The 16,250-nt window shown below is 39.8% G+C and overlaps 1 protein-coding gene across 1 annotated transcript in view; it reads right to left on the reverse strand.

The window, feature by feature from the left end:
* Positions 1-256: 256 nt before the first annotated feature.
* The window catches only part of LOC309564225 (alpha-2-macroglobulin-like), a gene marked incomplete at its 3' end in the record, with an annotated part of 271,806 nt that continues 255,812 nt past the window's right edge, over positions 257-16,250 (reverse strand). Inside the window, 2 exon segments of the mRNA XM_082268852.1 lie at positions 257-308; positions 7,170-7,335. Of these exon segments, the coding sequence (XP_082124978.1) occupies positions 257-308; positions 7,170-7,335 (218 nt within the window).

Consider the following 16,250-nt stretch of genomic DNA (forward strand, 5'->3'; position numbering starts at 1 on the left):
AAGTGCTCTGACATAGAGAACTGTGCTGGGGTCAAAATGCAAAATGTCAACGACACATTCTGCATCAACAGACAGTAGACCAAGTCTGAGAAAACACTTGACAGGTATAGCAGAAAATTACCTATTGACTTGGCTGTAGTAATTATGAAATAATGCAACAGAAATAATGTGAGACTTGGTATCATAAATTTATTTTTGCAGAAATCAACCTCAACATAATATGTACTACATTCCTTCAGGCTTGTCACCTCCTGGATCACTTTAGTTCAATTTGGTTTTCCTGTTTTATCTTACATTTCCTTTGGTATCTGGAAAGAAAAATGATGTAGGAGAGGAACATTGTTATGCCTTAAAACATTGTCAAATGTGCACAAATTAATAGTTATTATAAGTCAGCCAAACACTACATGGTTATAATGCCTCTACCTGTCCCCTGGCCACATCACAGCATCACCAGCACATAGAGGCCAGAAAAGGAAACAGAGTGGCTATAACATTGTATATAATTATGTCAAAAATCATTAAAACACAAATAAGTATTAATCAATCATAGAGTGTATGATGATATCCTGAAGTGGAACTAAACTTAAATATAAACATTTGCTAGCAGGTAGAGTTCTTTGGTAGCGGAAACTTTAAAGGACGCTTCTGCCAACAAAAAAAAAAAAAAAATCGTTTACCCATCTGCTAGATTATTTTTTTTTTTTGTGTGTACAGTTGCTTGTGTCACATGTGCAGTGCAGTGTACAGTTTTGGGCCACTCCTACCAACTGTAAGATGGTGAGAATGGATCTGGGGGTTGGGATGATGTAACACTAGCATGCATACCCTGCAGTTATATTATCAATGAGCAGCCAATGGCAGAGGAAAGAGGACACTGAGCTGTAATAAAAAAGAGAGTATAGCACCCTCCTAGGTAGGTGCTAGGTAAAAGCATCTTATGCTCCTTCTGCTTATCAGGGGAGCCTGATCTATTAGGTTGCCTGTTGCATGTTCCCAGGTGTCATTCACTGGGTCTAAGGAAGTGTCCCCACTGCATCCAATAGGGGAGCATGTTGGACAGTGGAGGACACCTATCCAGTGACACATTGGCTTTTGTGGGAGGGCACTCTTGCAGTGCATCCTGGGATTGCTCAAAAAAGTTGGGGGGGGACATGTGACAGGGCATCTTTGGCGGGAAGCAGAGTCCCAGGAGGAGGCTGACGGCTTGTCTCTCCTCCTGTAGCATGAGGAAAGTGGTCTTAGGCAGTTGGCCTTGTGAACCAGGTGTGGGGATCCAGTGGAGCTGACAGTGCAGCTGCTGGCTGAGTCTTCCAGGAAAAACAGTGTCCGTGAGTACCAGGGGACTTGCAAAAGGGTCTGCCCAGGAAGGGGGTCTACTCCAGTGAAGTCAGAAGATCAAGGGGCCAGCTCACACAGACTGTCAGAGTAAAGGGGGTATGAAAATCCAAATGTAAGACCGCACTCAGGGTATTATGATGAAAATCAAAGGTTTCTTTATTCCTCAAAATAAAGTAGACAGACAGTGTACAAAACAGACGTGTCCGGTTGACGCGTTTCACGACATTGTTCGTCGCTTACTCATAACCACACACATAACCTATGTGGTTATGAGTAAGCGACGAACAATGTCGTGAAACGCATCAACCGGACACGTCTGTTTTGTACACTGTCTGTCTACTTTAATTTGAGGAATAAAGAAACCTTTGATTTTCATCATAATACCCTGAGTGTGGTCTTACATTTGGATTTTCATACTCCTGGACTACGGATCTGACCTGCATCGGGTCCGGAACACACACCTGAGCGGGTCTCTTTCCTCTACCTTTTAGAGTAAAGGGGGTACCGTATAGAACCCTGAAGAGTAGGGACAAAGGGGGTGCTGAGTAGGACCCTGAAGATTGATTCACAGTACAGTACAGTTCAGTTAATTCTTCTTCACTAAAGTGGCAAGGTGAAGCAGCAGCCTTGCCACATTCAGTGTCAATCAGAAGTCCCAGCAAATTGTGCATAGTTATTCAGTTGGAGTATCCCACTCATCCCTTCTCCTATCCCAGTTCTCAAATAAATCAACAAAAAAAAAAAAAAAACCTCTGGCTGTTTTCTGACTGAGCCAAGCACTTAGAATATGCTATATTGTCAAGTTGTTGCTATGGGTAACCCAGGGGAATCCATAACCAGCAGCTCCCACGTGAGTAGTGCTACAAGAGGATAGGGCAGAGATGGAGGATGAAGTCATTCAACCTTGAATTGCTCGCGAGAGGCTAAACTATAGGGTAATTCTGCCATAATGTGGAAGAATGTTGTCCATCAGTGCTTGAAAGTTCTGCTTTAATTTGTGCACTTTTATGATTATATATTAATGTCTCCTGACACAAGGAGGAGAAACAATCAGCAGACATACTTGAGTTGTACAGATCAGTATCTCCATAAGAATGATCAATACCAAAGCCTCTATGTGGTGGCACAATACAGTAGGGGTGGTGTATTGGGATTGGAGAAAAAAAAGTTGAAGGGGTTGTGTATGTACCACATTTTTGTTGCTGTACATTTGAAAATGATTTGGTAGTCTGTCCCAGCAGTCCTGAGAAATTTCTATGGTTAGACCAGCGGGGACTAATCTGATATGCTTTAAAGGCATTGTACGTATTCAGATGTTTTTATTGCTTTAACTAGGTATAGTGTCATGGCTGGTCTATTCCCCAATATCCATGTATTTCCACAGCTAGCCTGTCCCTATTCCCAAAGGGACAAGACAACTTCCTGTTCCAGGTCACACAGTATCCATTGCTGCCTTACCATTTGCTCAGTTGCATCACAAATATGGGACTGTCAATGTAATAAAGAGCAATCTTTCAGTTGCATTGTGAGTTATTGTTGCTAATTACATGGTGTTTTTTTTCCCTGCAATTGACTATAAGTCATCAGCTATCGGTTAAGGCATTAGAAGTAATTGGAAGGAACAAAGGCAGCGGGTAGGTCTAGATATGGGTTGGTCCCGCCCATCACCCACAGGAAGGGTAAGGAACCTGTCTAAATGATGTCAGTAATATATTTGGGCCTGCTGTAAGTAAGACCAGCTCTGATGAAGAGAGCTTGACTCCCGAAACGTGTTAGCGGTCCTATTTACAGGGATACATGTTCCATTCCACATGTGGTGGATTCTTGAAATGCAATTTTATCCTTCACGTCTGTGAGTATGATTTTGGCATTTTATTAAAACATTTTTAAGGTGTTCACGGGTAATGCACTAGGTGTTTGCACCTCCTTTCTTTCTTTCACAGATCTAATTACTATTAAAGTGTAACTCCACTTTTGTTGAGAAAAAAAACATTCCCCTCTGGGTGATCTCTGTACATTACAAGGATTTTAACAAACTTTGTTGCAGATTCCTACCATTGTTTGTTCCTCTGTGCCCATGTCCTGAGTGAGTCTAAAGGGAGTGGTTTCATACTTATCAATCAGCTGCTGCAGAATCAGGGCTCTAATGAAGAAAATTGCAGGGTCTGCATCCCTTTAGACGTTATTTTCTATTGGAATTATCTCGCCAAAAATTACATTTTTGTTGCGGGGGGATGCCAAAAATCTGACTTGTATCTTAGGCAGACTTCTGGCAAAATCAGTGAGCCAATCATACAAGCAGTGAATTATGTTTCTGGGGGGCAGTCTGTACACATTCTGTGTACAGAACACCTCCAGGCAGCCAAATTGCATTGCACTTTACAGAAAATTACAGCGCTTTGAAAAGGAAAGGTCATTTTTAATAACATTCAATTACAATATGACTTGTGTCGCAATTGTTTATGCTATATACTGTATGCATTTCTTTTTTTATTTGCTATTTTTTTTCCCATGAAAGTGGCGTTACCCTTTAACCTCCCTGGCAGTATGATTCTTTCGGATTTTAGGTGCTGAAAGCGGTACCATTATTTTGCATGTAATTCTTAAGAATGAGCAGCCCAAACTAACTATTTACATATGATTTTTTTTTTTACTGTGCGTTCTTTATAACATCTCGGGTATTATAAAGTTTGAAACACAAAATCATAAATTATAATATAATAAATGACTACTAAGTTAAAGTATGTATGTATGTATGTGTATATATATATATATATATATATATATATATATATATATATATATATATATATATATATATAAAAAGTACAGTAAAACTGCAGGAAAGGGCACTGGGGGGCAAACTAATGTGTAAAGTGAATTTATTTTATTTTGCTATGTATCAGTGTGATCAGTGTGTTTGGTGTGTTTTACTTTTGAATTTGCTGCCGGTTCCACCCCCCTGCGAGCGTCACGTCGCAGGAGACGGAAGCCGGGGCATGGTGAGCATCGGGCGGAAGATCAGCCGCCGCACACCACCCGCATACATCGCTGGATCCCGGTGACAAGGTAAATAACCCTCTGCTTCTGGCGGTACCCCAAGTGTGGCTCGGGGTTACCGCTTTTGACAGTGAAATATAAAATATAACCCCGAGCCACACTCGGGAATACCGCTAGGAAGGTTAAACTCCCATCTGCACAGCACTAGACAGAAAGAACAATAAATTGGAGGATATGTAGTTTCTTCACAGTTTCTTCACAGTAATGCATTAACCTGTGCAGTGCCATGCTGAATACACCATGTTTGTACACAAACTTCTGATACAGGCCTGTGAAGACTTAAGTGGGGTACACACTAGTAGAAAATATTCCGACAATTCCTGTCCAAGGCAAAATCGTACGATTTTCGGCTAGTGTGTACACAACTTTCAGCAGCCGATGCCGACATTTTCAACGAAAAAAAAAGGAGGGACAAACACCAAAATTTTCATCGTCCGTCCCCAGCACGACCAATTTTCAGTACGTCTGTGAAAAATCGGATATGAAAGACCGTGCATGATCGGAAGTTGCTGACGACCCGGAAGTTTATCATAAACAAACAACAGAAATGGATAATTCGTATCTATATTCGTTTCACTATGAACTGAGCACCGATTCTCTCTCTCTCTATCTATCTCCATCTATCCACACATTCAGTGTACAGGGGATATGTAAAGTCTATACACCAATACAGAAACAGTGTTGTGTAGATTTTAGATATCCACTGTCTTTGTGTGTGTATAGCAATTAAATATACACTATACATATAGACTTTTCTATACGATCTCTATATGTATGTGTATGTACATGGGGTCACACGTATACGTACTTACATCACACTCTACGAACAAACGTCCCGAAAAAAAAAAAAAATCAGACGAGAAATCTCATGAATATTTTGCACTGTCAACTAAAAATGGTTATGACCGCTGAGCAAGAGAGAGAAAAATCGGAGGATATTTCGTCCGATTTTTGTCAAGTGTGTACGAACCTTTACCCTACTAAAAGGTGTGAGTAAAGGTCAACAAATGACACAATGGGGTTGATTCACTAAAACTGGAGAGTGGAAAATCTGGTGCAGCTGGGCATAGAAATCAATCAGCTTCCAGGTTTTTTTGCCAAACTTTAATTGATCGAGCTGAAGTTAGAAGCTGATTGGCTACCATGCTTCACCACATTTAGTAAATCAACCCCAATGAAACAGCATTATCAATGCACATCTTATGCAACTAAAAAACACAAACTGCAGGTAGGAAGCTTTAGGACTCATGCACGCTGCAGTTTAAAAAGCTTCTTTTTTACAGGCATTTGAGTTTTTATTTCTCTTCCAAAAAAGCACAAAAAAGTGTGTGCTTTTTCGCAGTTTTATTGAGCTTCTCTGAGCTTTTTTGAGCATAAGTGTTTTTTCATAAACCCTTCCCCCAGCTCATTCTTCCTATTTTTTTGCCTTTTTATGCTTTTTCGTGCTTTTTTGCACCTTTTTGGGCACTTAAGCGTCTTTTCTGCTCAAAATCTCCTCTCAAAAACGTGAGTTTGGCATTTTCTTTTTTTTTCTGCCTGTAGGAGAATATGCCTGTAAACTCCTGAAAATACCATAGTGTGCATGGACACATGGAGGGGAGTTCCCAGGCAAAAAAAAATGAGAGCTCAAAAGCCTATAGGAGCAGCTTCTTTGAGTTTCTTTAAGATGCAGTGTGCATGAGCCCTTAGAATGCCTTTAAAAATGTGCACAAACAGAAATGTTCTGAGCAGGAGTAGGTGAGCATGAGTAGGACAAAGTTCAGATGAAATGGAAATGCAGCGTCTATGGACCTTGCAGGCGGTAGAGTGAAGACCTTCAGTGGTTGCCTGTTTATATTCAGATTTTTTCTTTAATAGTCCTGTTCATCCTTGAGCACAGGCAAGGAGTGTTTTAGGGATTCTGAGAACAACTTTTTGGACACTAGTTTTGCATGGGCTCACTGGAAATCCTCCAAAGGAGATAATGCGGAGAAACCCCCTTTTTTCAGACATCGTTTACAAGCATAAAGGTAGCTACACAAGTTTGTAATTATTCGGATAGCCTTCTGAGCCTCCTATCTCAAACTTGCATGACATTTTTCTGAGTTTCTACTACACTGAAGATACAAATATATCATTATTTATCCAATCAGACTCATTTATAAAGAGCCTTCCAAAGAAAAATATCTCTTCTTATTCTCCTTTAATTTTATACCATCTACTGAAACAATAACTCTTGGAAGCTGAATGAAGGCCCCTTGACCCCATCATCTAGGGAAAGGGAGCCTTGACTGCTGGAAGCTTGGCAGCTATGTGGGCGTCTTGATAAACGGGGAGTTTAGGTGGATTTGACAGGATTGGCCACTAAGACACGAGGTGATGGGGTGGAGCCTGAGCTATAGAAAAGGGGCTACGCAAGGGCACGTCCCACCACTCTGAGGAGATTCTGACGTCACAAGAGTTGCCCACCCATCTGCCCGTTGAGAAGTTGTCACAGCTCTATTGGCAGTTTTTCCTTGCCAGTGATGGATATTCCTTTATGGGCCCTGCCCTCAAGTTTAAGTCTGGGATCAGTTTAACGCCTGTCTCGCACTGATGGTGGAGGCAGGCCTATTAGACTATCTATGTTTGTTATGATGCTCACGGTATAGACCGTGACTGGCATCGTTAAGTGGTAATTTAATATTGTTACAGTTTATAAGTTCAATAAAGCTGTGGCATTGCCCTAATTCCAACTTAAACAAGCCTGTGTGTCTTTTCTGGGGGGCAAGGTCTTGTGTTGGTAATACCTGGTCAGAATATGCCTAAGCTTATCAGCATTCCTGACTAAGCTCTCTTCTCCAGAAATCCAAGCACCTGGGACTCTGTGCTGGTTGATATATGAAAAACTGAAGACATAATAATTGCACTTACCAGAGCTGCAAGGAGAGTTGTATTCTGCAAAGGCTTCCTCATCTAAAAAAACAGCGACAGGTAAGACACTGTCAGCCATTGTTTTCATTCAAATGTATAATAACGGAAATGATCAATCTAGCAGTTAAGTGTTGTACTAGGTTAGCCATCAAATTAGAATGATTGGAATTTACGTCATGTCTTTTATTGGCTAATGTAAAGTTTATCTAAACTCCAAAAATGAACTTCTCTCAATTATTTCCTCTTGGTTTGTTAAATTTACAATTTAAAGCCTTTTAAAATACACATTGATCTTGCCAGAAAGCTGCCAACTGCAGGGTACTAAAAATGCTACACTGAAATCTACAAAACACCTTCCCCTATTTTTTAACCACTTGCCGACCGCCCCATGTACATATACTGTGGGACGGCAGCTCTTCTGTGTGAAATCACGTACCTGTAGGTCATCTCATGGTTCAGGGTCCGCCAGGACCCACCAAGTGTGATTGGACACAACGGGAGACAATAAGTGGGTCCAATGTCCACTGGCGCCGATTGTTCCAGAGAGAGGCAGAACAACGGTCTGCCTATGTAAAACAAGGTCAATCACCATTCTGTTAGTAGGGAAGATGGAGATCCTGTGTTTCTGCTAAGCAGGAACACGGATCTTTGTCTTCCCATAGTACAAGCATCCCCACACAGTTAGAAAGCACTCCCTAGGGACACATTTAACCCTTTGATTGCCCCTAATGTTAACCCCTTCCCTGCCAGTGTCATTAGTACAGTGACAGTGCATATTTTTTTAGCACTGATCACTGTATTTATGTCACTGGCCCCCCAAAAAGTGTCAAAAGTTTTGCTTAGTGTCCGATTTGTCAGCCACAATATCACAGTCCCGCTATAAGTTACCGATGGACGCCATTACTAGTAAAAAAAAAGAAATAAAAATTCCATAAAAATATTCCATAGTTTTTAGATGCTTTAACTTTTGCAAAAACCAATGAATATACGCTTATTGGGATTTTTTTTAACCAAAAACATGTAGCAGAATACATATTGGCCTAAATTGATGAAGAAATTAGATTTTTTACATGTTTTGTTTGGATGTGTTTTATAGCAGAAAGTAGAAAATCTTGTTTTTTTTTTTTTTTCAAAATTGCCTGTCTTTTTTTGTTTTTAACGCAAAAAATAAACACCGCAGAGGTGACTAAATACCACCAAAAGAAAGCTCTATTTGTGGGAAAAAAATTACATAAATCTTATTTGTGTACAGCGTAGCAAGACCGCACAATTGTCAGTTAAAATAATGCAGTATCGTATCGCAAAAAATGGCCTGGTCATAAAGGGGGATAAACCTTCCAGAGCTGAAGTGGTTAAGGATGAACATAGGGGAAGGTGTTCTGTAGTCCTGTATGACTTCCTGTCTTAGAGTGACAACTTTGCTTTGCCATAGATATAGTACAGTGAAGTCTGAAACAATACAATTGCAGCTACCTCATTCAAGGTCGGGTAAACAGAAATATAGATAGACCCTTTTATAATACAGCGTTACATATATTTACATAGTTAGTCAGGTTGAAAAAAAGTCCATATAGTTCAACCAACAGAAAGAAACAAAAACATAGCAAACCTCCATATACATAACCTTATACCCCAAGTTGATTCAGAGGAAGACAAAAAATTCCAATAATACATGATCCATTTTGCTCCAGCAGGGGGGAAAAAATTACTTTCCGATTCCCCAGAAGGCAATCGGATGTAACCTGGATAAACTACCCCTGGTGTCATTACCTATAAGGCTCACATGTAGGCGTTTTGGGGCGTTTTTGGGGAGTTTTTCTGCTCTAGGATCAGCTCTCAAAACGCCCAACAAGACAAATCCTATTAATTTCAATGGCCCCTGTTCACATCTGAGCGTTTTGACACTGTGAGCAAAACGCCCAACGCTCAAAAAAGTACATGAGCTTCTTTTTGGGCAGATTACAGGCGTTTTCCATTGGTCTCTATTCAATCTAAAAACGCCTGCGCAAAAATCGCGGTAAAAATCGCGGTAAAATCGTGGTAAAACTCGCAGTAAAATAGCGGTAAAAAACGCGCGAAAACGCTACGCTCAGGTGTGAATGTAGCCTAAATGTTAGTATTTAGTTATATTTTGTGCAATTAACCACTTGCCGACTGCCTAACGCCGATCTACGTCGGCAGTCAGCCCCTCACAGGCAAAGTGACGTAGGGCTACGTCACTAGCTTGTGAGGGTCTAGGGAGCGAGCGCGCGCCCCCGGAGGCGCGCTCCCGCTCCCGCGTGGTCACGGACCCCCCCCCCCCCGCGCGCGTGTGACCGGCGGACCCGATGTCCGCCGGTCACTCGGCGATCGGCGGGGGAGAGGGAGAATGTCAGGCAGCTTGTGTAAACAAGCCACCTGTCATTCTCCTTGCTGTTAGGATACTGATCACTCGGATCTAGTATGTAGATCCGTTGATCAGTGTCCATACAGCTCAAGCCCCAGCCAATCACAGTAGAAAGCACGCCCCTAGGGATACACACAGCCCCTCCCTCCCAAATAAAGTTAACCCCTTCACTACCAGTGTATTTTTACAGTAACAGTGCATATATATAGCACTGATTACTGTAGAAATGTCACTGGTAACCCCAAAAGTGTCAAAAATGTCAGTCAAAGGTCCGATCTGTCCGCCCCAATGTCGCAGTACCGCAAAAAAATCGCAGATCGCCGCCATTACACGTTAAAAAAAAAAAACAACAAAAATGACAGAAATCTTTCCCTTTGTTAGTAAACGCGATAACTTTTGCGCAAACCAATCAAAATACGCTTTTTGCGATTTTTTTTTACCAAACATAGGTAGCATAAAACAAATTGGCCGAAAAAGTAAAAAAATTTTGATTTTTAAATTTTTTTTTGGGGAATTTCATATAAAAAAATGTGAAAAATATTGCTATTTTTGCAAAATTGACGCTCTTTTTTTGTTTATAGCGCATGATCAAAAAATCGCACAGGTGATCAAATACCACCAAAAGAAAGCTCTGTTTGTGGGAAAAAAAGGACGCCAAATTCGTTTAGGTACAGCGTCGCACGACCGCGCAATTGTCCGTTAAAGTCACGCAGTGCCGAATCGCAAAATACCCCCTGGTCGGAATGGGGGTAAAATCTTCCGGGGCTTAAGTGGTTAAGAATGCATCCAACCTTTTTTTTTTTTTTTTTCAACAATCCACTAGTTTTTGAGGGAGCCTATTTCACATTTTCACAGTTCTTACTTTGAAAAAGCCTTTCCATATGTAAAGGCTAAATCTCTTTTCCTCTAAATGTAAGAAGTGCCCCCTCATCCTCTGTAATGACCTCAAAGTGAATAACCCAACATCAAGTTCACAATATTAACCTCGTATGTATTTATAAACGGTGATCATATCCCCAATTAATTGCCTCTTCTCAGGTGAAAATACATGAATTTTGTTTGAGCTTTTCCATGCCTGGTATTAGTTTAGTTGCCCTCCAGTTCTTAAATATCCTTTTTGTGAATTGATGCCCTAAACTTAGAAATTATTTTTGGAGAGGGAAAAATCTAAAGCTCTTTTAATACTCTCAGTATTTTCTAGCTTTAGAAACTGCAGCTTGGCATTGCATGCTATTATTAGATTTATGATCTACCAGAACACCCAGATCCTTCTAATCTATTGACTCCCCCAGTTGTTCTCCTTCTGAATATCAGAGTCACAAGTATTGTGAAGTGGCCCCAAGGGGTTGTGAGCCCCTGGCACCCTTTGTTAAAGGTAATTAAAGCTTCTCTTAGGCCGGGTTCACATTGATGCCGCTGGAGGTTCCTGCCTGGGGTCCGGCGCGTGTCTGTTTACCATTTCATGTGCGAATCAAGCCTGAATTTTTGTCTGTATTTGCTCCGGAAATGGAGCCAAAGATGCACAGGACACTTTTCCAGTGTGCTCCGTGGCCACCCCAGAGCTGTGGGAACCAGCTCTCAAGCCAGTCACACTCTCCTGTCTTGCGAATTGGATGCGGGGAAACTAGACAGGTCAGGAATAAAGTTGTGGAGAAATTTAAAGCAGGGTTCGGTTATAACAAAAATGCCCCAAGCTTTAAACATCTCACGGAGCACTGTTCAATCCACCATTCAAAAATGGAAAGAGTATGGCACAACTGCAAACCTACCATGGCATGGCTGTCCACCTAAACTGACAGGCCGGGCAAGAAGAGCTTTAATCAGAGAAGCAGCCAAGAGGCCCATGGTAACTCTGGAGGAGCTGCAGATCCACAGCTCAGATGGGAAAATCTGTCCATAGGACAAATATTATTTGTGCACTCCACAAATCTCGCCTTTATGGAAGAGTGAAATAAAGAAAGCCATAAGAAGTTCAGTTTTCAGTTTGAGAAGCCATGTGCAGGGCATAGCAAACAAGTGGAAGAAGGTGCTCTGGTCAGATGAGACAAAAATTTAACTTTTTGGCCTAAAAGCAAAACGCTATGTGTGGTGGAAACTAACACTGCACAATCACCCTGAACACACCATCCCCACTGTGAAACATGGTGGTGGCAGCATCATGTTGTAGGGATGCTTTTTTTTTTTTCGGTTTATGGAGCCAAATACAGGGCAATGTTTGGAGAAAACCTGTTAGAGTCTGCAAAAGACTTGGGACTGGGGCGGAGGTTCACCTTCTAGCAGGAAAACGACCATAAACATACAGTCAGAGCTACAATGGAATGGTTTAGATCAAAGCATATTCATGTGTTAGAATGGCTGAGTCAAACTCCAGACCTAAATCCAATTGAAAATATGTGGCAAAACTTGAAAATTGTTGTTTACAGACACTCTCCATCCAATCTGACAGAGCTTGAGATATTTTGTAAAGAAGAATGGGCAAAAATTTCACTCTCTAGATATGCAAAGCTGGTAGAGACATCCCCAAAAAGACTTGCAGCTGTAATTGCAGTGAAAGATGGTTCTACTCAGGGGGGCTGAATACAAATGCACGCCACACTTTTCAGATATTTATTTATAAAAAATTTTGAAAACCATTTATCATTTTCCTTTTACTTCACAATTATGTACCACTTTGAGCTATTCTATCACATAAAATCCCAATAAAATACATTTATGTTTTTGGTTGTAACATGACAAAATGTGGAACATTGCAAGGGGTATGAATACTTTTTCAGGGCACTGTATACTGAGGGCAATTTAGTATAATTTAATATCGTGACCATGATTCCTCCTTGACCAAAATGGTTTTATATCCTGTCAACTAATTTGCATTAGTGAATTTTACCACTACATGGGTAATATGTCTATATATATATATATATATATATATATATATATATCATGTACAGTATATCTGCCATATATATAGTATATACAGTATGTTGTTGCATTTCCTGTTATAAGATTTTTTTTTTTACATACTTATTTATTGGATACATAATGGTTATGATATACAGTATATTCTTTTATGTGTTATGATAAGATCACATCTATTTACTGTATATTTATTGTTATATGATCATATCTACCCATCTATTGATTCAAACTATATTTTTAATCATCATTGCAGTGATCTAACCAGTGTTAATTTTGGCAGCAAATTTCAATTTAGTTTTAGTCTTAGTCTTAGGACTAAAATGGCATTTTAGTTTTAGTCCTATTTTAGTCTTCTGCAAGTGTTTTAGTTTTAGTCGCATTTAGTCGACTAAAACTCCAGTAAATTTTAGTCGACTAAAACGCCCTACATTTTAGTCGACTAAAACTCATTTTAGTCATCTATAATCAAATGGGTGTAGTTCAATTGTAATTTGTAATGCATTATTTAAGCATTTCTCTACAATTTCCAAACTCATTATATACTACTGTTGGTCCTGGAGTGAAAAATCTAATATGTTATTATTTATTCTTTGAGCATGCACCAGTGTTAATTTTTGGCAGCAAATTTCGATTTAGTTTTAGTTATAGTCTTTTGACTAAAATGCCATTTTAGTTTTAGTCGTATTTTAGTCTTAAGACTAAAATGCCATTTTAGTTTTAGTCGTATTTTAGTCATCTGAATTGTGTTAGTCGACGAAAACGTTTTAGTCGGTTTTAGTCGACGAAATTAACACTGGATCTAACTTATACCTATCTGTAAACAGAAACTATCCACTTTGCCTATTTTAACTATATTATTTTGTAACCTACTTATTTTAATTTATTTGATTGTGGAACTGAATGTAGTTTTATTATTTTATTCTACACTGTTTGCTTTACACCTTTTCCTGGTGAATTAAAGAGCCAAACAATACCTTGATGTGTTTTACCTGTTATATCACCAATATCTACCTACCCGGTTTAACCGCTTCCATACAGAGCAGTTAGACCCCCTTCCTGCCCAGACCAATTTTCAGCTTTCAGCACTCTCACACTTTGAATGACAATTGCTCAGTCATGCTACACTGTAACCAAACAAAATTTTTATCATTTTTTTCACACAAATAGAGCTTTCTTTTGGTGGTATTTGATCACAACTGGGGTTTTTTTTTTTTCGTGATATAAGCAAAAAAAGAGCAAAAATTTTGCAAAAAAAACACTTTTTTTTAGTTTCTATTATAAAATTTTGCAAAAAATTAATTTTTCTTCATACATTTGGGCCAAAATTTATACTGCTACATATCTCTGGTAAAATTAACCCAAATTAGTGTATATTATTTAGTCTGTGTGAAAGTTATTGAGTCTAGAAGCTATGGTACCAATTACTGAAAATTGATCACACCAGATGTACTGATGGCCTATCTCCTTTCTTGAGGCCCTGAAATGTCAGGACAGTACAAATACCCCCCAAATGACCCCTTTTTGTAAAGTAGACAGTCCAAGGTATTTAGTAAGAGGCATGGTGAGTTTTTTGAAGTTATAATTTTTTCCCACAATTCTTGGGAAAATGAAGAAAACATTTTTTTTCTTTTTTTTTCCCAAAACGTTGTCAATTTATAAGCTATTTCTAACACATAGCATGTACACAGCAAAAATGACACCCCAAAATTCATTCTGCTACTCCTTCTGAGTATGGTGATACCACATGTGTGAGACTTTTACACAGCCTGGCCACAAAAAGAGACTCCACGTCCAAGTAGCACCATAAGGCGTTTTAGGAGCATAAATACACATAAAACTTTCTTACTACCTAACACACTTTTCAAGGCCCTAGAGCAACAATACAATGGAAAAGTCCACAAAATTACCCCATTTTGGAAAGCAAACACTCCAACGTATATTCTATGAGGCATTATGGGTCCTTTGAACATGTCATTTTTTTCCACAAGTTTTTGGAAAATGTGGGAAAAAAATAAAAACTTTTTTTTTTACACAAAGTTGTCAATTTATAGGATATTCCTAACACATAGCATGTACATCGCAAAAATGACACCCCAAAATACATTCTGCCACTCCTCCTGAGTATGGCAATACCACATGTGTGAGACTTTTTCACAGCCTAGCCATATAGAGGGGCCTAAACATCCAAGGAGCATCATCATGCATCCTAGCCACTTGCCTAGGCCTATTTTTGACATTTGGTGTTTACAAGCTAAAATCAGTTGTTTTTGCTAGAAAACTACTTAGAACCCCAAAACATTATATATATTTTTTTAGCAGAGACCCTAGAGAATAAAATGGAGATTATTGCAATATTTTTTATCACACCGTATTTGCGCAGCGGTCTTCCAAACGCAATTTTTTGGGAAAAAAATCACTTTTTTTAATTAAAAAATAAGAAACCAGTAAAGTTAGCCCAATTGTTTTCCATAATGTGAAAGATAATGTTACGCCGAGTAAATAGATACCCAACATGTCATGCTTCAAAATTGCGCACGCTCACAGAATGGTGACAAATTTTGGTACTTAAAAATCCCCATAGGCGACATTTTAAAAATTTCTACAGGTTGCTATCTTAGAGTTACAGAGGAGGTCTATGGCTCAAATTATTGCTCTTGCTCTAACGATCGCGACGATACCTCACATGTGTAGTTTGAACACTGTTTACATATGTGGGCGGGGTTTCCGTATGCGTTCGCTTCTGCGCGCGAGCTCGCGGGGACACGGCGCTTTAATTTTTTTTTTTTTTTTTTTTTACTATTTATTTTATTTATTATTTTTTATTTTTACACTGTTTTTTTTAAAAAAAAAAAAAATTGATCATTTTTATTTCTATTGCAAGAAATGTAAACATTACTTGTAATAGAAAAAGGCACGACAGGACCTCTTTTTTGTGAGATCTGGGGTCAAAAAGTCCTCAGATCTCACAAGTACACTAAAAGATAGAAAAAAAAAATTAAATAAAATGAAAAAAAAAAAAGGGACCTTTAAACTGGTTGCTAGGCAACGACGTTTGCCGTAGCTCCGGTCCTCCAAGACCATAGAGTCGAGTGAGGGCAAGCTTGCCCTCACTCGACATCCTGTCTGTGAGGATCTGGGACCGGATCGTTTTCCCCGCTGCCGGCGGGTCCGGTAAGCGGGGAAAAGGACCAGAATGCAGCGGGAGGGGGGCACCTCTTCCGCCACCCCGGAAGGGTGATCCCGCGGCGAATCTGCTGCTGGGACCACCCTTATCGGAAAGCCAACCGTCCACCGTTTAAAAAAATACCAGGGTTATGGCAGCTATCTGCTGCCATAACACCGGTATTTAGGTTTAAACGGAGGACGTATGTTAACCTTTTTGGACTTAGACATGGTGGCTGTATGAAGGGTGACAGATACTCGGGTACTTTGCTGGGCAGGTGACAGGTACTCTGGTACTGATGAGCAAGTGGCAGGTACTCGAGTACTCCGATAGGCAGGTGACAGGTACTCGGGTACTCTTATGGGCAGGTGACAGGCAGGTGATAGGTACTGATGAGTAGTACTGATACTGATAGGTGATACTGATACTGTACTGATGGGTACGGATGATCAGTACTGATACTAATAGGTGATAGGTACTGATGGGTACTGA

This window comes from Pelophylax lessonae, assembly GCF_965119305.1.
Source record: "Pelophylax lessonae genome assembly, chromosome: 9".
In the NCBI taxonomy this organism is placed as follows: Eukaryota; Metazoa; Chordata; class Amphibia; order Anura; family Ranidae; genus Pelophylax; species Pelophylax lessonae.